General features: G+C 41.7%; 1 protein-coding gene across 1 annotated transcript in view; it reads left to right on the top strand.

The window, feature by feature from the left end:
• lemd3 (LEM domain containing 3) overlaps positions 1 to 20155 on the top strand; it is a 75722-nt gene extending 55567 nt beyond the window's left edge. Inside the window, exons 10-13 of the mRNA XM_068050474.1 lie at positions 12682 to 12763; positions 17071 to 17176; positions 17330 to 17408; positions 18406 to 20155. Of these exons, the coding sequence (XP_067906575.1) occupies positions 12682 to 12763; positions 17071 to 17176; positions 17330 to 17408; positions 18406 to 18569 (431 nt within the window). The 3' untranslated portion in view covers positions 18570 to 20155. The remainder of the gene's footprint in view (positions 1 to 12681; positions 12764 to 17070; positions 17177 to 17329; positions 17409 to 18405) is intronic.
• The last annotated feature ends 2088 nt before the right edge of the window (positions 20156 to 22243 follow it).

Genomic DNA, 22243 nt, shown 5'->3' on the forward strand with positions numbered 1-22243 from the left:
ATATTTTGAAGTTCTCTAAATGTGATTCTGACTTTTGACAGAAAATTACAGTAAATTGTTGAGTGGCATGGTCCATATAGTTGATTGCATGATTTGGTGGTTCATAACAATTAAACACATTGCGCAGATTTGACTTTGCATAAATATTTGCAAATGACTGATTTTAAACTGAATTGCAGTTTGTCTGAAACCATGTGACGTGCATAGTGCTCCATGTCATAGCTATCGAGGTATAGGCAATTTTTATTATCATTATGGATGATCCCCATCTACTTTTTTTTAAAAAATTGGTGTGACACGCCTGTCCATCCAGCATATGCACCCTAATCCCATATTTCTGTGTTGTACTTAACAGGCTTCTGTGAAATAAATTATTTAAAATAAAAAGTTCCCCCATATATCACTGGAATCAGTTTGTAACTGGATAGATAAATTCTTCTTTCAGCCTCCACACACCATCAGAGTTGAGCCTAGCTTGGTTTATATCCGGAGAACCTGCTTGTATACATTGCATGTAAAAATGTCATGAGTTTACAGATCAGCATCAATGAACACAGTCTATAAAGCTCCAAGACCAATGCCATTGCACCAGTTTGTTTTCCTATGTTCTTTCCCAGCTTAAAGGTACATTTCTGCCCCTTTCATTGCACTACTTGTTGGATTCTGTCCCAAATCCAGTCTCCCCATAGATCTAGATCAGATAAGATGGTCCTTGCACTTTATAGTTGCAGCTTTATTTTTGTTTCCAAACTGACTTGCATCCCAGGAATTGAGCATTGGCACTGATAGGTGCAGGACAACAACAAAAATAGTAATGTTCAAGATAGGAACTACATATAAATAAAACAAATCAGTGCAATAAAGGGACTAAGGCGCAACATCTGGGATTTTAACACACCACAATATTTCTGCCTCTTCCCCCTTCCCCACTAAAAGCTTGGCTGCTTGTTATTTGGTACATGAGTAATCCATGGAACCGACTGAATAAAAACAAGCTAATTGCCTTCATAGTTGAGACAGTATATTGACACCAGTTTCTGTCTAAAGTTTGAATGGTGTTAAAATATAATCCATTAATAATTATAACAATGCTGCTCATTGCATTTGTTTTGCCTTCTCAACCAGCACCTGCAAATAGTGGCTAAGATAAATGTCTCATATTAATCAGAGCAAACTTGAAAATTAGCTAAAAGCAGTAGCTGAGGTATTGAATTAGCAGTCCTACATCACAAATAGTGACTACACTTCAAAAATACTTCATTGACCGGTGGTGATGGAAGTGCTATATAAATGCAAGTCTTTTTTTTTCTTGCAGGCAGTATGCAGCAAAAAAATTGCTGAGAATTGTAAAAAAAAAAAAAAAAATTTGAGTTGCTCTGAAGTTTCCATTACTATTTGGCTTTTTGAGCCATACATGCAATGGTGGTTCAAATAACAGTAAAACCACAGTTGAGACCACTAAAGCCATGCCTCCAAGCAAAAGCACTTCTACAAACCCTGAATCAGTAGCACCCCCCCTCTTCCCCTCCCCCCACCCCCCCCCCCCCCCCCCCCCCCCAGCCACCACCACCTTATCTGGAGGAATGGTTAACCCAAGACAACCCATGTGATCTCCACACTTGAGAGAGAAGTTGTGGTTGATCTGGTAGAGCAGTGTTTCTTGCCTTCAGCAATAGTCTTGGTTAGTTTGTACAGTAAGAGTGCCTGTAACACAAATGGCGGGGTGGGGTGGAAATTGTACAGTTACGTTTTATAAAGTTGGTTACTACTATCACGTGTGATCCCTTTATATTGTGGAGCACCTCTGGCATTTAAGGTGAAATTTATTGAACAACTCCTGTTTCTTTCATATTATTTCAGGGTAGTTTTATGTGCAATTAATTGCAAGATTAACTTTCGGTTCAGCTCAGAGTTTGTGAAATACAAGCTTTTGTTCAGTCATCTATGATTTAGCATTGGGTGCTAATGTCTTTCAGGGAAGGAAATCTGCCATCCTTACCTGGTCTGGCCTATATGTGACTCCAGAGCCACAGCACTGTGGTTGACTGAAATGGCCGAGGAAGCTACTCAATTGTATTTAGCTGCTACCAAAAGTCAAATATAAATAAAAATGGACAGACCACCCGGCATTGACATAGGCACTGGAAAGAGCAAAGACACACCCTGCCCAGTTGATCCTGCAAAGTCGTCCTCACTAATATCTGGGGACTTGTGCTAAAATTGGGAGAGATGTCCCACAGACTAGTCAAGCAACAGCCTGACATTGTCATGCTCACCAAATCATATCTTACAGCCAATGTCCCACACTCCTCCATCACCATCCCTGGGTATGTCCTGTCACAAAGGTATACATTTAGGAAGCGGTGGCCCTTGGAGTCCTCAACATTAACTGCGGACCGCATAAAGTTTCATAGCATCAGATCAGAAGCAGACAAGGAAACATCCTGTGATTATTAGTAACAGACCTTTGTCAGCTGATGAATCAGTGCTCCTGCATGTTGAACACCATTTGGAAGAGGCACTGAGGGTAGCAAGGGCGCAGAATGCACTCTGGGGTGGGGGACTTTAATGTCCATCACCAAGTGGCTTGGTAGCACCAGTAATGACTGAGATGGTCAAGTCCTGAAGGACATAGCTGCTAGACTGGGTCGGTAGCAGGTGGTGAGAGATCCAGCAAGAGGGAAAAGCCTACTTGACCTCGTCCTCACCAAATCTACCTGTCACAGATGCATCTTGCATGATGTATTGGTAGGAGGGACCATGTCCCATATTTACACTGAACACACTCCATCGTGTTGTGCGGTACGACCATTGTGTTAAATGGGATAGATTCAGATCAGATCTGGCAGTTCAAAACTGAGCATCTGTGAACAGTTATGGGCCATCAGCAGAATTGTATTCAATCACACTCCGTAATCTCATGGCTTGGCAATTCCCTCACTTACACTACCATGGAGCCGGGGATCAACTTTGGTTCAATGAGGAGTATAGGCGCGCATACCAGGAACAGCATCAGGCATACCTAAAAATTATATGCCCACCTGGTGAAGCCACAACACAGGACTACATGCATGCTGGACAGTGGAAGCAGCATGCGATAGAGCAAAGTGATCCCACAACCAATGGATCAGATAAAAGCTCTGCAGTCTTGTAACATCCAGTCATGAATGCTGGTAGAATATTGAACAACAAATGGGAACAAACATCCCCATCTTCAATGATGCAAAAGACAAAGCTGAAGTATTTGTACCCATCTTCAGCCAGAAGTGGCCAGTGGGTGATCCTAAGGTCCCCGGCATCACAAATGCCAGTTTTCAGCTAATTTGATTCACTCCGCGTGATAGCAAGAAATGGCTAAAGGCATGGGATACAGCAAAGGCTATGGGCCCTGACAACATCCCAGCTGTAGTACTGAAGACTTGTGCTCCAGAACTGGCTATGCCCCTAGCCAAGCGTTTCGAGTACAGCTACAATACTGGCATCTACCCATAATTTGAAAAATTCCCCATGTATGCGCTACCCATTTTTTTTTTTTTTAAAAGACATCCATTCCAGCCAATTACCACCCCATCAGTCTACTCTCAATCATAAGCAAACTGATGGAAGGTGGTGTTGACAGTGCTATCGAGCTGCACTTAACTCGGCAATAACCTGATCACCGATGCACAATTTGGGTTTCGCGAAGGCCACCTGGCTCCAGACCTCATTACTGCCTTGTTCCAAATATGCACAAAAGAGCTGAATTTCAGAGGTGAGGTGAGAGTGAGTGCCCTTCACATCAAGGTAGCATTTGACCAAATGTGGCATCTGGAAGCCCTGGCAAAATTGAAGTCAATGTGAATGGGGGAAAACTCTCAACTGGTTGGAGTCATATCTAACACGAAGGAAGTTGGTTGTCATTGTTGGAGGACAAACATTTCAGCCATCGGATATCACTGCAGGAGTTCCTCAGGGCAGTGTCCTAGACGCAACTATCTTCAGCTGCTTCATCAGTAACCTTCCCTCCAACATAAGATCAGAAATGCAGATGTCTGCTGATTGCACAGTGTTCACCATTTTCGACTCCTCAGATACTTAAGCAGTCCGTTTCTGCATGCAGCAAGACCTGGGACAACGCTCAGGCTTGACTGATAAGTTGCAAGCAACATTCACACCACACGAGTGCCACGTAATGACCATCTGCAACAAGAAAATCTAACCATCTGTCTTTGACCTTCAACGACATTACTATTGCTGAATCCCTTACCATCAACATCCTGGAGGTTACCATTGACCAGAATCTTAACTGGACCAACCATTATAAATACTATGACTACAAGAAGCAGGTCAGAGGCTGGGAATTCTGCAGCGTGTAACTCACCACCTGACTCCCCAAAGCCTGTCCACTATCTACAAGACACAAATCAGGAGTGTAATGGAATACTCTCCATTTGCCAGGATGAGTGCAGCTCTGGCAATCATCAAGAAGCTTGACACCATCCAGGGCAAAGCCGCCCGCTTGATTGGCACCCCATCCACCACCTTAAAGATTCGCTTCTTCCGCCACCAGCGCATGGTGGCAGCAGTGTGTACCATCTGCAAGGTGCATTGCAGCAATTCACCAAGGCTCCTTCTATAGTCTCTTCCCGCAGTCTCTACCACCTGGAAGCACGAGGGCAGCAGGCGCATGGAAACCACCACCAGCAAGTTTCCCTCTAAATCGCACACCGTCCTGTTATGGCCACATGGTGTGATGTGGGTGGCTCCCACTGTTCAACTCCCCACTTGACTGCAGCAAGTGTGTGTGTTATTAGGGTTTAACCCCTTGATTTATTTGTCAAATAAACAGACAGTCACATGTTTTCTTGTAGGTTTAAAACAGAAAATCGATTATTTGTTGATCAATACACCTTATTCTGAAATTGTCACAACCACATCCACTCATACATTCACACGCACGCGTGCGCGCACAAAAACACACACACACACACACACACACACACACACACACACACACACACACACACACACACACACAAAAGAGACAGAGAAGAAAGAAGAGGAAAACTTTGTTATATAAGTGGAGGAGGGGGTCACAGTAAACCTGTTGAATTCTCTTGGAGATTGAATTCTAGGTTGTAAGCCTGAGGTGATTGTAGATTTCTCTCTTGGTTGAAAGTTCAGTTGAAGTCAGCGGATTGCTTCGAGTTCACTGCTGTATAGTGTAGATGCAGATTTCTACAGCAGGACACATGCCTTCTGGTTTGCTGGGAACGAGCTTCTGAATGCTGCTTTTCTGCTCTGAGGATATCTGTCTCTCGACTGCTATTTTTTTTTAAAGGTAAAGCTGTGTTACTTCTCTCCACCTGGGAGGAGACGCTTTGGTCTCTTTTCCCCCATGGTGATTGCGCAGTGGTCCAGGACGTGGCTACTTCACCCCTTTGTTTCAGAAGAAGACATTGAATTCTGGAATGTTTCAGGATGGATGCAATTGACATCTCTTAGCTTTAAAAACTTTCCTTTGTCCCTGTCAGACAGTTTGAATGTACAAAGGCCCAGCCCTTTTTTTTCTTCGGCCATTTTGGAGCATTGATCACTTTTTAAAAGAAAGGTTCATTTTTAAAAGACGGTCAGTTTTTATTATTCAGATTTTGTTAATAAATTTTGTACCATCGTGTGTGTGTGAGAGAGACAGGGTGAAAAACACAGCAGAACAAGCTGTGGCTTTAACTGTAGTAACAGTGAGTAACAAAGCTTAAAGTTTACTAAAGTTGCTTCCAGGAAATAGTGATGCAAAGGGAGGGGGCAAGTTACCTGGACACTGTTTCCGGAGACAATCACACCCCTTACATTAATTACATCAAATATGGACGGTCGCTGGGACAGGAGGGTGTGAATGCGAGTGGGGCAGGTATGGGGATCCAGAATTTAGCTTTGCAGGAGCCTCAGCCAGTGCCCCTATCCAATAGGTACGAGGTCTTGCTCCCGGTGTGGACGAGGGCACAGACTGCAGGGAGGATGAGCAATCTGACCGGAACACCGTGGTTCAGAGTGCCAATCAAGTGGGGGGAGAAAAGAGAAATGTAGTAGTAATAGGGGATAGCATAGTTAGGGGAATAGATACTGTTCTCTGTAGCAAAGACGGAGTCCCGAAGGCTGTGTTGCCTACCTGGTGCCAAGGTTAAGGATTTCTCTTCTGGGCTGGAGCGGAACTTGGAGTGGGAGGGGAAGGATCCATTTGTCGTGGTCCACGTAGGTACCAACAACATAGGTAGGACCAGGAAAGAGGTTCTGTTGAGGGACTATGAGCAGCTCTGGACTAAATCAAAGGCAGAGCCACAAAAGTAAAAATCTTTGGATTACTACCTGAGCCACGTGCAAATTGGCGTAGGATAAATAAGATTAAAGAGGTAAATGCGTGACTCAAAGATTGGTGTGGGAGAAATGGGTTCCGATTCATGGGGCACTGGCACCAGTATTGGGGAAGGAGTGATGTCGTTCCGTTGGGACGGGCTTCATTTGAACCATGCTGGGACCAGTGTCCTGGCGAATCGTATAACTAGGGTTGTAGATAGAACTTTAAACTAATTAGTTGGGGAGGGCGGGTTCAGTTGAAGGGAAATTTAAAAAATCAAAAAGAAACGAGAGAGCAGAAGTGCAGGGTAGTGAAAAGGCAAATGGTAATCAAAATGTGACAGGAAGGGGCTGAAATATAAGCAGAAGAGTGCAGCTGAAATTAGAACCAGAATGAGTAATAATGGTAAAAAGTCAAAGCTTAAAGCTCTTTATCTGAATGCATGCACCATTTGTAGCAAGATAGATGAGTTGACGGCACAAATAGAAATGAATGAATATGACTTGATAGCTATTGCAGTGATGTGGTTACAGGGTGACCAAGACTGGGAACTGAATATTCAAGGGTATTCGATGTTCCGGAAAAATAGGCAAAAAGGAAAAGGAAGTGGGGTAGCTTTGTTAATAAAGGAAGCTATCAGTAGTGATATAGGTGCAATAGATTGTGATGTGGAATCCGTTTGGGTGGAAATAAGGAATAGCAAGGGGAAGAAGTCACGAGTGAGAGTCATCTATAGGCCCCCGAAGAGGTGCCTCATTGTAGGACAAAGTATAAGTCGGGAAATAATGGAGGCATGCAAGAAGGGTGCTACAATTGTCATGGGTGATTTTAATCTGCAGATTGGCAGAGGTAACATAGAAGAGGAATTTGTAGAGTGTAGATTGTTACTTAATGCAGTATGTTGCCGAACCCACCCAGGAACAGGCTATTTTAGATCTTGTGTAATGGGGTAGGATTAATAAGAGATATCGTAGTTAGGGATCCCCTAGGGGGTAGCGATCACAAGATGGTAGAATTTCAGTTTGAGGGCAAGCAACTCTGGTTTCAAACCAGTGTCCTCAACTTAAACAAGGGCAGTTTCTGAGGTATGAAGAAAGAGTTGTCCAAAGCGGGCTGGGAAATAGACTAAGAGGAAGGTCAGTGGATGAGCAGTGGCAGACATTTAAGCAGATATTTCATAATGCTCAGTAAAAATTTATCCCAGTCAAAAAGAAGGACTCGATGAGCAGAATGAACCACCCGTGATTAACAAAAGCAGTCAAGGAGAGTATCCAATCAAAAACTAAGGCATATAAAGCAATGCAAACTAGGTAGGTCAGAGGATTGGAAATTTTTTCAGAACCAGCAGCGGATAACTAAAAAGCTAATAGAGGGAGAAAATTGATTACGAAAGTGAATTGGCAAGAAATATAAAAACAAACAAACTATAAAAACTATTAATTTTTTAAAAAGTAGCTAAAGTGAGCGTGGGCCCCTTGGAGAATGTGACTGGAGAATTGATAACTGGAAACAGGGAAATGGCAGACAATTTAAACCAATATTTTGCATCAGTCTTTACAGTGGAGGACACTATAAACATCCCACAGATATCAGATAAGCAAGGAGCTAATGGGAGGAAAGATCTTGTAACAGTCTCGATCACGAGGGACAAAGTATTTGACAAATTAATGGGACTAAAGGCAGACAAGTTGCCAGGGCCTGGTGGCCTACATCCAAGGGTTTTAAAGTAAGTGGCTGCAGAGATGGAGGCATTGGTCGAAATATTCCAGAACTCACTGGATTCCAGCAGATTGGAAAACCGCTAATGTGACTCCCCTGTTCAAGAAGGGAGGGAGACAAAAAGCAGGAAACTATAGGCCAGTCAGCCTAACATTGGTCGTTGGGAAAATGCTAGAGTCCATTATTAAGGAAGAAATAGGACATTTAGAAAAGCTTAACGCAATCAAACAGTCAACATGGTTTTGTGAAAGGGAAATCATGTTTGACAAATTTGCTAGAGTTCTTTGAGGATTTAACAAGCAGAGTTGATCAAGGGTATAAAGGTTGATGAACGGTAGATGTAGTACAAAGAACAAAAGAACAAAGATAATTACAGCACAGGAACAGGCCCTTCGGCTCTCCAAGCCTGCGCCGATCCAGATCCTCTCTCTAAACATGTCGCCTATTTTCTAAGGTTCTGTATCTCTTTTCTTCCTGCCCATTCATGTATCTGGCTAGATACATCTTAAAAGACTCCATCGTGCCCGCATCTACCACCTCCGCTGGCAATGCGTTCCAGGTGCCCACCACCCTCTGCGTAAAGAACTTTCCACGCATATCCCCCCTAAACTTTTCCCCTTTCACTTTGAACTCGTGTCCTCTAGTAATTGAAACCCCCACTCTGGGAAAAAGCCTCTTGCTATCCACCCTGTCTATACCTCTCATGATTTTGTACACCTCAATCAGGTCCCCCCTCAACCTCCGTCTTTCTAATGAAAATAATCCTAATCTGCTCAACCTCTCTTCATAGCTAGCGCCCTCCATACCAGGCAACATCCTGGTGAACCTCCTCTGCACCCTCTCCAAAGCATCCACATCCTTTTGGTAATGTGGCGACCAGAACTGTACGCAGTATTCCAAATGTGGCCGAACCAAAGTCCTATACAACTGTAACATGACCTGCCAACTCTTGTACTCAATGCCCCGTCCGATGAAGGAAAGCATGCCGTATGCCTTCTTGACCACTCTATTGACCTGCGTTGCCACCTTCAGGGAACAGTGGACCTGAACACCCAAATCTCTCTGGACATCAATTTTCCCCAGGACTTTTCCATTTACTGTATAGTTCACTCTTGAATTGGATCTTCCAAAATGCATCACCTCGCATTTGCCCTGATTGAACTCCATCTGCCATTTCTCTGCCCAACTCTCCAATCTATCTATATTCTGCTGTATTCTCTGACAGTCCCCTTCACTGTCTGCTACTCCACCAATCTTAGTGTCGTCTGCAAATTTGCTAATCAGTCCACCTATACTTTCCTCCAAATCATTAATGTATATCACAAACAACAGTGGTCCCAGCACGGATCCCTGTGGAACACCACTGGTCACACGTCTCCATTTTGAAAAACTCCCTTCTACTGCTACCCTCTGTCTCCTGTTGCCCAGCCAGTTCTTTATCCATCTAGCTAGTACACCTTGGACCCCAAGCGCCTTCACTTTCTCCATCAGCCTGCCATGGGGAACCTTATCAAACGCCTTACTGAAGTCCATGTATATGACATCGACAGCCCTTCCCTCATCAATCAACTTTGTCACTTCCTCAAAGAATTCTATTAAGTTGTATTTGGATTTCCAGAAGGCATTCGATAAGGTGTCACATAAAGGATTCTTTTCTTTTGGGCCTCCTTATCTCGAGAGACAATGGATACGCGCCTGGAGGTGGTCAGTGGTTTGTGAAGCAGCGCCTGGAGTGGCTATAAAGGCCAATTCTGGAGTGACAGGCTCTTCCACAGGTGCTGCAGAGAAATTTGTTTGTTGGGGCTGTTGCACAGTTGGCTCTCCCCTTGCGCCTCTGTCTTTTTTCCTGCCAACTACTAAGTCTCTTCGACTCGCCACAATTTAGCCCTGTCTTTATGGCTGCCCGCCAGTTCTGGCGAATGCTGGCAACTGACTCCCACGACTTGTGATCAATGTCACACGATTTCATGTCGCGTTTGCAGACGTCTTTATAACGGAGACATGGACGGCCGGTGGGTCTGATACCAGTGGCGAGCTCGCTGTACAATGTGTCTTTGGGGATCCTGCCATCTTCCATGCGGCTCACATGGCCAAGCCATCTCAAGCGCCGCTGACTCAGTAGTGTGTATAAGCTTATACAGCTTATACATAAAGGATTATTGCACAAGATAGGAGCTCACAGTATTGGAGGTAATGTATTAGCATGGATTGATTAACACACACAAGACAGAGTTGAATTAATGGGTCTTTTTCAGGTTGGAAAGATGTAACTAGTGGAATGCCACAAGGATCAGTCCCAAGGCCTCAATTATTTGCTATCTATATTAATGACTTGGAGGGTGCAGAGTGTAATATATCCAAATTTTCTGCTGATACAAAAAGAGGTGGGAGGGCACGTTGTGATGAGGACATAAGGAATCTGCAAAGGAATATAGATAGGTTGAGTGAGTGGGCAAAAACTTAGCAGATGGAGTTTAATGTAGGAAAGTGTGAGGTCATGCACTTTGGTAGGAAGAATCAAAAGGCAGACTATTATTTAAATGGCGAGAAACTCCAAAAAAAAAAGTGCATGAAACACAAAAAGTTAGCATGCAGGTGTAACAAGTAATTAAGAAGGCAAATGGAATTTTGGCCTTTATTGCTAGGGGATTGGAGTTTAAAAATAGGGAAGTCTTGAGTTAGTGAGGCCGCACCTGGAGTACTGTGTACAGTTTTGGTCCCCGTATTTCAAGGATTTACTGGCATTGGGGGCCGTTCAAGAGATTCACTAGGCTGATTCCTGGGATGAAGAGGTTGACTTATCAAAAACGGCTAAACAGGTTAGGCCTTTATTCATTAGAATTTAGAAGAATGAGGGGTGATTTTATTGAAATATAAAAGATTCTGAGGGGGCTTGATAGGGTAGGTGTTGAGAAGATGTCTCCACTAGTGGGGGAATCTCGAACTAGGGGACATATTACAGAATAAAGGGACACTTATTTAAAACTGAGATGCGAAGGAATTTCTTCTCTGAAGGTAGTGAATGTCTGGAATTCTCTACCCCAGAGAGTAGTGGAGGCTAGATTACAAAGGATTTAAAGAGGAAGTAGATAGATTTTTTAAATATCGGGGAGTTGAGGGCTATGAGGAGCTGGCACGAAAGCGGAGTTGAAGTCTGGGGCAGATCAGCCATGATCTTATTGAATGGTGGGGCAGGCTTGAGGGATCGAATGGCCTACTCCTGCTCCTATTTCTGATCTTGTATGCCACTACATCAATTGCAGTGGAGTATTGTTTTAAATTTGTAAGTATTCTTAAGTTTCTTTGTGTCTGAGCTGAAGCAATTTTGGAACCCTTAATTGTTTATGGTTGAGAAGCCCAAAGGAAATTAGTGGTGAGGCAGTGGTAGCAAAGTGGATGGTGGGATACAATCTGCACTGTTAACATCTTGTCGGGAAGAATCTTTGAGCAGGTTAAAAGGTTATTCTACTTGTTTCTTTGGAATTTCAATCAAGTTTAAATTATATTGTAGTAGACATGAGACTGCCACATGACAATGCTCACAGGTTTACTTAGCAATACTATTTAGATTTGACTATATGTGGAAATTCCTTTGTCTGGTCTGTCCTGGCAGCTGGTGTTATGTGCTTCTGTGGGCATTCATGCTCTGAATTTGGGCTACTTTGGAATGCTGCTACATTATGCAGAGAAGAAAGTTTACCCATCTTGTGGGATTTTTTTTTTTTTGAATAGATGCATCCTCCACACACTGCATTACCACTCAACCATTTCTTCTTGTCCTGCAGTGCTGTAGTTTTTTAGGGATAGGAACTTGGTAGCTAATCACTTCAACTTTCGCTTGAGGTCAAAACCAACTGACTCAGTAGCCAAGGTATGCGAGCTTTATAGGATATGGTAGCAGACAAGAGCCTAACACTTTATCTACAGTGTCACAGTAGAATACTTTGTGTGTGCTAAGCAAGATGTTTTCCCAGAATCAGTGAAGGTAGTCTTGACTCCATTGTGTGGAAGGTGCAACAATTTAAATTATGAAGTTCTTACAAAGTATGTTAGCATTTTTTCTTCTTTTCTCCCCTCAAGATGACTTGTGCTGGGGTGCAGTCATCAACATTTTGGTACCCTAATATAGTGGACATTCTTGAGATTTAATTATAGTAGTTGCAATGCTGCCATGTGGAGTAATGCTCACAAGCGAGCCTTGATAGCAAGTGGCAGCAGACATTTGGAAAATGGGGTGGGAGACATTACAGGCAGATCTGATCCTGCACTCATCTGATGTCCACACATGGATTTAGTGCTGTCCAGCAATCAGAAATGTAAATCCTCTAATATCTCCTCCAATTGAGGGCAGTTACAATGGCCATTGACTGTTAACAAACTCAGCACAGAGGACAATCTTCAGGAGCACATCTCGCAGTACATATACCTACTGAGACATTAGAACACGAGTTCTAGACAAAAGTTTTTTTTGCCCTGGCAAATGAGCTTCGAACCTAAATCAGCTCATTTAAAGGCGTGAGAGCTTCCATAGTTCTTTGTGCAGCTGGATGGGGCCAGTTTTTGTAGCAAAATAGAGAAATTGTATGTTAGTGTAACGTTAAATAGATTCTGAATTTTTTCTTATGTAGCCTTCCACCTTGATGGTAGAAATTCACCACCTAACAGTTTGACACCCTGTTTAAAGATTCGCAACATGTTTGACCCAGTCATGTAAGTATCTGAGTTATGGTGATTCGATTGAATTGCGCAAGAAAGCCAAGTGATCAGATGTGCTAGCATGTTAAAGATGCAAATGTGTAGTCAGTATTATGTTGTAAATTTTAAAATGGTGAGCAAATTGTAATTCAAAAGTTTTAGTTCCATAATTTGACTTTGCAACTATTGAAACTAGTACAAATTGTTCAGTTTAGTGTTCAACTGTCACATTTTTATTGATTATTAAAGTTATAGAGGTAATAGCAAGTTCAAAATCAAACTTTCAGGTTTCTGCTGCTCTATCATTAGGTCAGAATTGGGGACGTTCACTGCTCAATATTCACCATTCGCGACGACTCAGATACTGAAACAGCCCATGTCCATATGTAGTAAGACCTGTACAACATCCAGGCTTGGACTGATAAGTGGAAGTAACGTTCGTGCCACACATGTGCTAGGCAATGATTCTCTCAAACGAGAGAATGTAACATAGAAAATAGGAGCAGGAGTAGGCCATTCGGCCCTTCGAGCCTACACTGCCATTCAGTACGATCATGGCTGATCATCCAAACTCAGCACCCTGTTACCGCTTTCTCACCGTATACCTTCATCCTTTTAGCCCCAAGAACTATATCTAACTCTTGCTTGAATATATTTAATGATTTGGCCTCAATTGCTTTCTATGGTAGAGAATTCCACAGGTTCACCACACTCTGGGTGAAGAAACCCCTCCTCATCTCAGTCCTAAATGGCTTACCCCTTATCCATAGACTGTGACCCCTGGTCCTGAACTCCCCCGCAATTGGGAACATCCTTCCTGCATCTAGTCTGCCCAGTCCTGTTAGAATTTTGTTGGTTTCTATGAGATCCCTTCTCATCTAAACTCTCATGAATACAAGCCTAATCGACTCAATCTCTCTTCATATATCAGTCTTGCCATCCCAGGAATCAGTCTGGTGAACCTTCGCTGCACTCCCTCCATAGCAAGAACATCCTTCCTCAGATAAGGAGGCCAAAACTGCACACAATACTCCAGATGTGGTCTAACCATCTTCCCTTGATGTTCAATGGCATTACCATTGCTGAATCCCCCACTATCAACATCCTGGGGATACCACTGACTAGAAACTGAACTGAATCAGCTACATAAATGTTCTGGCTACAGGAGCAGGTCAGAGGTTGGGAATTCTGCAGCAAGTAACTCGCTACCTATCTCCCCAAAGCCTGTCCACCATCTATAAGGCATGAGTCAGGAGTGTGATGGAATACTCACTACCTGTCTGGATGAGTGCAGCTCCAACAGCACCTCAAGAAGCTCGACACCATCCGGGGCAAAGCAGCCCACTTGATTGGCACTCCTTCCACCGCTGTCTCAGTGACAGCAGTGTGTACCCCATACAGGATGCACTGCAGCAACTCACCAAGGCTCCTTTGACAGCACCTTCCAAACCTGCAACTTCTACCACCTAGAAGGGCGAGGACAGCAGATGCATGGGAAAACCTGCAAGTTCCCCTCTAAGCCACACACCATCCTGACTTGGAAATGTATCGCCAATCCTTCACTGTCAATCCTTCAATGTCAAAATCCTGGAACTCCCTCCTTAACAGCACTGTTGGTGCAATCCTTGGGGTGTATGTACACCTTCTCTCGGACAATTAGGGATGGGCAATAAATGCTGGCCTGGCCAATGATGCCCACATCCCACAAGCTAATAAGTTGATCATCTTGGGCGGCGCAGTGGTTAGCACCGCAGCCTCACAGCTCCAGCGACCCGGGTTGGGTTCTGGGTACTGCCTGTGCGGAGTTTGCAAGTTCTCCCTGTGACCGCGTGGGTTTCTGCCGGGTGCTCCAGTTTCCTCCCACAGCCAAAGACTTGCAGGTTGATAGGTAAATTGGCCATTGTAAATTGCCCCTAGTGTAGGTAGGTGGTAGGAGAATTAAGGGGTGGGAACGCGGTAGGGGATATGGGATTAATGCAGGGTTAGTATAAATGGGTGGTTGATGGTCGGCACAGACTCGGTGGGCCGAAGGGCCTGTTTCAGTGCTGTATCTCTGACTCTATGAATCTTTTTGTTAATCCAATTTCTTTCATTTATTACCTTTCTAATGCATTATATTAGTGTATCAATACTTCTGCATTGGAGTGACCAGGGAGGGGGTTTTTAGCTGCTTTTCTAAACACTATTACCAATTTGTAGCAGACAAAGGCAAGGGGATTAGCACAAAATAATACTGTGTGTAATTAACCTTTATAATACAGTAATCAACTAAGCATCCCTTGAAAGTTCTGTTTTAACCATTTTGTTTGAATGTATGAGTTATATTTGTAAGATTAGTGATGTGAAATGTTTTCATTGCCCATTCTGTCATGTTGCTTCAGTATTTTGTAATCTCGTGATTGGTTCAAGAGTACCCAAGTAAAACTATGCTCTTTTTAATTTGCAGTATCAACTGTTTTCAAACTCTGCTGTACTGCCAAATCTCAAATTGGGGCTCTTTAATAGGCCTATCATTTTTCATACTAGAATGGTACCAAATTAAAGTGACACATGGGTAGCCCCTTAGTGTATGTGGATTTTCAAAAAGCATTCAATATGGTGTGACAGAAGAGGTTATTACACACAATTAGGGCTCATGGTATTGGGGGTAATAAGTTAGCATGCATTGAGAATTGTTTAGTGGCCCGAAAACAGGGAGTAGGAATAAATGGGCCATTTTTTCTTTCGGCAGGCTGTAATCAGTGGGTAACCACAAGGATCAGTGCTTGGGCTGCAGCTATTTACAATCTATCAAACTATATCAATATACCAATTTAGATGAGGGGACAGTGTATAATGTATCCTAATTTGTTGATACAAAACTAGGTGGGAGAATAAGTTGTGAGGAGAATGCAGAGAGGCTGCAAAGGCATATAGACAGGTCAAGTAAGGGGTCAAGAAGGTGAAGTTATCCACTTTAGTAAGAAATATAGAAAAGCAGAATTTTTTTCAGAGGCTGGGAATGTTTAGTATGCGGAGGGATCTGGCTATCCTTTTATACAAATCACAAAGTTAACCAGCAGGAACAGCAAGCAATTAGGAAAGCAAATGGTATGTTGGCCTTTATTAAAGAACACGAGTATGAGTAAAGAAGCCTTACTGCAATTATATAGGGCCTTCGTGAGACCACACCTGGAGTAGTGTACACCGTTCTGGTCGTCTTACCTAAAGAAGGATATACTTAACCTTAGAGAAAGTGAAATGAAAGTGCAGTAGAGTGATTCCTGGGATGAGAAGATCGTCCTATGAGGAGAGTTTGAATAGGCTCAGCATATATTCCCCAGAGTTTAAAAGAATGAAAGGTCGTCTCATTGAAACATGTATAAAATTCTTAAGGGGCTTGACAAGATAAATGCTGGGAGGATGTTCCCTCTGGTTGGGGGAATCTAAAACTCTGAGTCACGGTCTCAGGATAAGGGCTTGACCATCTAGGACTGAGGTGAAGGGAAATTTCTTTACTCGAAGGGTGAACTTTTAGAATTCTGTACCCCAGAGAGCTGTGGAGGCTCAGTTATTGAATATATTTGAGAAATCAATAGATTTTTGGATACTAAGGAAATTGAGGTATATAGAGATGGTACAGGAAGGCAGTTTCAGCCGCAATCTCATTGAATGGTGGAGCAGGCTCATTTGGCGGAATGGCCTACTCCCATTTCTTGCCTTCTAATGTAATAGTGCTAGTGCTTAATGGGCCCGCTGCTACTTTAGTTTTTTAACTATGTGCTCACAAGAAAATAAATCCAAAGATAGAAATGCACAAATGGAGGAGGACGATTTGGAAATGTAGCTGATTTGCGCTAACTGGTTATTTTAAGTTTCAGTAAAGGAGATAATGCCTAGTTAAGTAACAACTTATGTAGCACCTTTAATGTAATAAAACATCCCAATGCGCTTCACATAATGACACTGAGCCGCATCAACTATTAGGCCAGATGACCAAAAGCTTGGTCAAAGAACTAGGTTGTAAGGAGTAGCTTGAAGGAGAAATGTAAGGCTGAGGTCTAGGGAGGGAATTGCAGAGCGTTGGGCCTAGACATCTCAGATAAAACTCCTAAGCGTAATAATAGAAAGTAAGATATGATGCATGTTCGGGGTTGTTCATACCAATCATTGCTTAAGCTGCATTTAGATAGTCATAGGTCCAGAGATAAAAGGCCAGTGTCTGTCCCACTGTCCCATCCAGTTCCCGAACTTGATATTTTTGGGTACTTTCTATTATACCTGAAATCTACATTTTTTCCATTTACTTTTTAAAAATATATCATTAATTCCTTATTTTACAGGGAGATTGGGGATGACTGGCATGTTGCAATTCAGGAAGCAATCCTAGAAAAATGCAGTGACAATGAGGGAATTGTTCATATTGCAGTGGATAAAAACTCACGTGAGGTTGGGAGTACTACCTTTTATATGCAGATATTCTGATTTCATTATCTTGGTGTCTTACTGTGTGCCTAACTGTTAAAAGTCTGAGAATTTTTCTTGTAATTGATGTGGTTTCCTTGTTTTTGTTCATATACAGTAATTTTCTCTCTGCTGTAGGGTTGTGTGTACGTAAAGTGTCTGTCTCCAGAATATGCTGGCAAGGCTTTTAAAGCGCTTCATGGCTCATGGTTTGATGGTAAGATGCTTTAAAGTTGCACATACACATTTAAGTTTCACATTTTCAGGTTCCAAAATACAAAATGACTTGCTAAATTCAAAGCAGGAAATTGCAAAAACAATATATAGCTTTTAATTCAGCAACCTATTATAACGAACTACTAATGCCAGGAACTTTTCACAAGGAATGCAGATTAACAGGCAAATCAGTCATGCTCTTGTCACCCTTTGATTGTTTTTACATGTCTGCTAGCAGCTAGAGTTGTATTTGGGAGCTGGTGGCAGGGGGAGAGTTGGTGGATACAAGGGCTTTGCATTGTGCTTTGGAACCAGTACACTGCTACAGAAAACATGATAGAGATTTACTTTTACAGTCCCACCTCTTGTAAGTTAACTATCTTAGCCATGCTATTATTTGGAAGTGTCGTGTAGAGGCCCAGTATTTTACCATAGATGGGCATTGCCAAAATCTGCTACTGAGCATCAGTGGAACAAATATTACCTTTTAAAGTTTACTTAAACTGTTGCTTTTCCCTCGAATTACAGTATGTTGAGGCAATTAGGATTAGTATTTTTCATAAATATAATTTCTTATAAAATAAAATGCTGAAAATACTCAGCATGTATGGCAGCATGTGTGGAGAGAGAAATAGTTAACGTTTAAGGTCGATGACATTTCTGATGAAGGCTCATCACCCACAGGTGCCACCAGACCTGTTATTTCCAGCATTTTCTGCTTTTATTTCAGATTTCCGGCATCCATAGTATTTTGCTTTTATTTTAATATTTCTTAGTTATGCTAACATAATTGCACTGTGCTTGTGGATGGTAGCTGTGTTTATTAAAAATATGGCAAAAGTAGCCGAGATGGGGTTTTTTTGTAGGCAATTACAACTAATTGCAGAAGAATGTAAAATTCACCAGAATGTGTATTTGCAAATACATTATAGTGAATATAAACAATTTTTTTCCATAGTGCTTGCTTGAGTCTTTTAATTACCTTTTTGTTTTTTCAGGAAAACTAGTGACTGTAAAATATCTGAGACTAGATCGTTACCATTATCGTTTCCCTCAGGCTGTCCATTGCAACACTCCCTTAAAGCCATCAAATAGGTACATGAATTCAATGTCGCATCTGCGTCTCCTGACCAACACAGCTAACTCACAAGGAGCCTCATGAGACCTCTCCTACCCCTGCAAGTACTGTTACACAGCAGAAAGAGAAGTCCTGCTTGAATGCTCTGTCTTCCTTTTTATTGCTTTTATATGTACACTTTTTGTATTATAAGGAGTGCATCTTTTGTGTCGAGATGCCAGGAAGCTGGAGAAAATTTCCAAAGGAGCTATCTGTAACATTGGTGTATTGGGGTAAAAAGTAGTGACGTAGAAGTAAAACAAGGTATGGTTTTCATACAATGATTATTAATTCTTAAGCTATGGACTGGGCATGAACAGTTTTGTTTACTGAAACTTAATATTTTTTACGTATATTAGACATTAATCATGTACACTACAGTCCAATCAGTATTTGACCACAGAGCTAAAGGAGAGGATGTCAACAGGTCTGACATGACTGCTCAAAACCTTTGCATTTTTGGAATATTGAATTGCAGTGGTTGAATGCAAATTTGCAAGTGTCGTTTGGCACAGGACATCTGACAGCTACAGATAGCACTGTGGGGAAACATTTTAGGTAATAGCAGGGAGTGAGTACACAAAAAATATAGGGCACATTTCAAAAGAGCTGTTTTGGATGAACTTGAAAACCAATAAGGACAGCTTTATGGTGGAGCTGTCTGCTTAACAATAAGATCAGATTTTATTTTGTGCACTAAACATGTCTGGATTAAATGTGGATTAGAATAGCACTATCATGCAGAATGGAGTAAACCAGCAGTGTTGTGTGCAGTGTCATAACTTCCAGAATGACAATGTGCAGGTTACTCAAATAATCCAAGACACAATATTTACTTATTTTGATTAGCAACTTGATCTATCTTTCATTAATAAGTAAATACAAGCAATCTGAATGATGGAACCATTTGCAGGATGAGTATAGTTTTACACATTCATTTAATCCTGTTTTTATTCACTGTTTATTCCAAATTTAGGTTGTAATCTGCAGTTAAGAGCGTTTCAGCATGGAATTGCACAAATGCACAATTTACTCAGTAACATGATGCACACTGCCTGCAGCAGAGCCTTACTGTGCCTTAACTTTGTGTGCTTGATACAGGCACTGTATTGAACAGGAATGTAGTTAAATTCCCAGTTTTAAAGTGTTCCACTTAGAAAACTAGCCAGTTTGTTCTATACAGCTTTTTGTTGCACTTTGGTTAAAAAGTTGTACTAAAAGTAAAGCAAGGAATCTTGCTGTACCTTGTGTGCATCGTGTGATGGTGTTGATATTCATGTTTTTGGGCCAACCCTTGGTGCACCTGATTGTTCTGTTGTAAGAGTGAATGTATAAGTGGATGTGGCATTTTTTAAGAAAAGGGGCACCGTTCGATGCAGATGCATCTTTGAATTTTCCAGCTTCTATGATGTATTTCATTTTATGTAAACATTGTACATTTATATATTGTAATATGTACCATTATGCAGCTTATTTTGCTTATAACTGTTAAGATTGACGATATCCCTACCTGCAAGACAGATGGGAAGGTGTATAATATCCAGAAGTTCAAAAAGTTCAGATGTTTAATGTAATTTGTCATTTGTCTTGTAAAAACACTCTAATTAAAGGTTTACTAGGGGTTTTTAAAATGCTGGTATTTGCATCTCTTTATAATCCTCTTTTCAGTTGCTACAGTTAAGGTTTATCTTGCTTCAAGCACCTGTAAACTGAATCATATCCAAATCATTATTCCAGTGATTGCTGAGCAAACTACGTTTTAAACCCTTTTCATTTAACAAAACATTCCAGGAGTGAGAAAATTAGCATTTCAATAGCACCTCATTACATCAGGATGTCCCAAAGCACTTTTACAATCAATAGATTACTTTTGAAATGACTGTAGGCAAATGCAGCCGGCAATTTATGCAAGACCTTGCAAACAACAATGAATAAATGACCAGATCATATGTGGCAATGGTTGGGGAAGAAATGTTGGCCTGCGGGTTGAGAGAACTCTTTGAATAGTGCATTAGGATATTTTACAGCCACATAGGCAGGCATACGGGGGCATCAGTTTAACATCTTATCCAAAAGACTACCTCTGACAATGAAGCACTCTATCAAGGTTGTGGAAAAGATCATAGCGGAGCTTGAAACCTCGTCCTGCCGAATCAGAGGCAAAAGTGCTACCAACTGAGCCAAGTGTTCTAAAGCACTTGATGGGAGTAGCAGGCTCTGAACAGTATGTCGAAGAGAGGTTCGGAGAAGTGGTCAGAGATCCGTTCGAGGAGACTTTTAAAAATGGGTCTAGAGAGAATAGAGGTAGCAAAGCTGTACTGGATAAGAATTCTAGGGAACAAAGCTGAGGTGGTTGAAGGCTTTGTCACCAATGGTGGGGTAAATGTCAGTTCGGGGGCATATAGTAGAACTGTAAAATTCTTTTCATCAATATTAAGTTTATATATTTGAATCTTAAGGTTCTAAAGATTCAGTACTTTCTGGTTCTCCATAATATTCAAAGCCAAGAAAATGCTTTCATTTATCCTCCAGTAGGCTATACTGTAGAATTGTTACATGAAATGAGTAGTGTTAAATTTTCACAATTGCTAAATCAGGATTTTTAAAAAGGGCAAAAAGCAAGTGCAATTGTATGCTCTGGCTGTGTTCAACATACTGTTGAGCTGTTAGGAATATTAGTGGTCTGCCTGTCTGCTTTTTCAAGAAATTTCTAGGTACTGCCACAGTGCTGTTAGGGAGGGAGTTCCAGGATTTTGACCCAGCAACGATGAAGGAATGGCGACATGCATTTCCAGGTCAGGATGGTGAATGATTTGGAGGGGAACTTGCAGGTGATGTCCTTGTCCTTCTGGGCAGTAGAGATCACTGGTTTGGGAGGTGCTGTAACTTGCTGTGGTGTTTCCATTATACGTTTCCCCATTGCCCACGGTTCAGTTGTAATGCAAGTTCTGTTATGTAAATTGGCTGACTACAGTTTGCAACTTAAGTTTTAAAACTTAAGTTCCTCTTTAGTTATGAGGAATTATCTGCCTGTACAAGGTGTGCTAAGTGTTTCCAACACCTGACATCTGTAGTATGTTTTTGATTTATTTTGCAAACCGTGACTTTGTTGTTTAAGAAATGACTTGGCAAGACTGCTGAGTTATCAAATGGCTCATACAGCCACTAAAAACTGGTCATGGATGGTCTATGGATTTTACTGTACAAGTTCTTAAGAGCTAAGAAATATATGGTTTATCTTATTTTATATGCTAAATTGAGGGGTAATTAATGATATATGCAGAAAACCTTTTGATGAATGAGGTATAGTCTATATTTGACACTTTTGAAAGAAAGACTTGCATTTGTGAGTAGCTTTCATGACCACAGGATGTCCCAAAGCGCTTTACAGCTAGTCAAGTACTTTTAAAGTGTAGTCACTGTTGTAGGAAATGCAGCAGCCAATATGTGCACAGCAAGTACTTAAAACAACGTTTATAACCTGTTTTTGTGATGTTAATTGAGAGATAAGTACTGAACAGAACACTGGGAATATAACTCCCCTTCAAAATAAAGCCATAGGATCGTTTACATTCACTTGAGGACAGACTCGGCCTCGATTTTAATGTCCTGCCTAAAAGACTGCATCTCTGACACTGCTGCACTTACTTGGCCTGGACTTTTGTTATCAAGTTTCTGGGATGGGATTTGAGCCCACAACCTTCTGACCCAGGCAAAAA

Source organism: Heterodontus francisci, chromosome 18 (genome assembly GCF_036365525.1).
Source record: "Heterodontus francisci isolate sHetFra1 chromosome 18, sHetFra1.hap1, whole genome shotgun sequence".
NCBI classification, from domain to species: Eukaryota; Metazoa; Chordata; class Chondrichthyes; order Heterodontiformes; family Heterodontidae; genus Heterodontus; species Heterodontus francisci.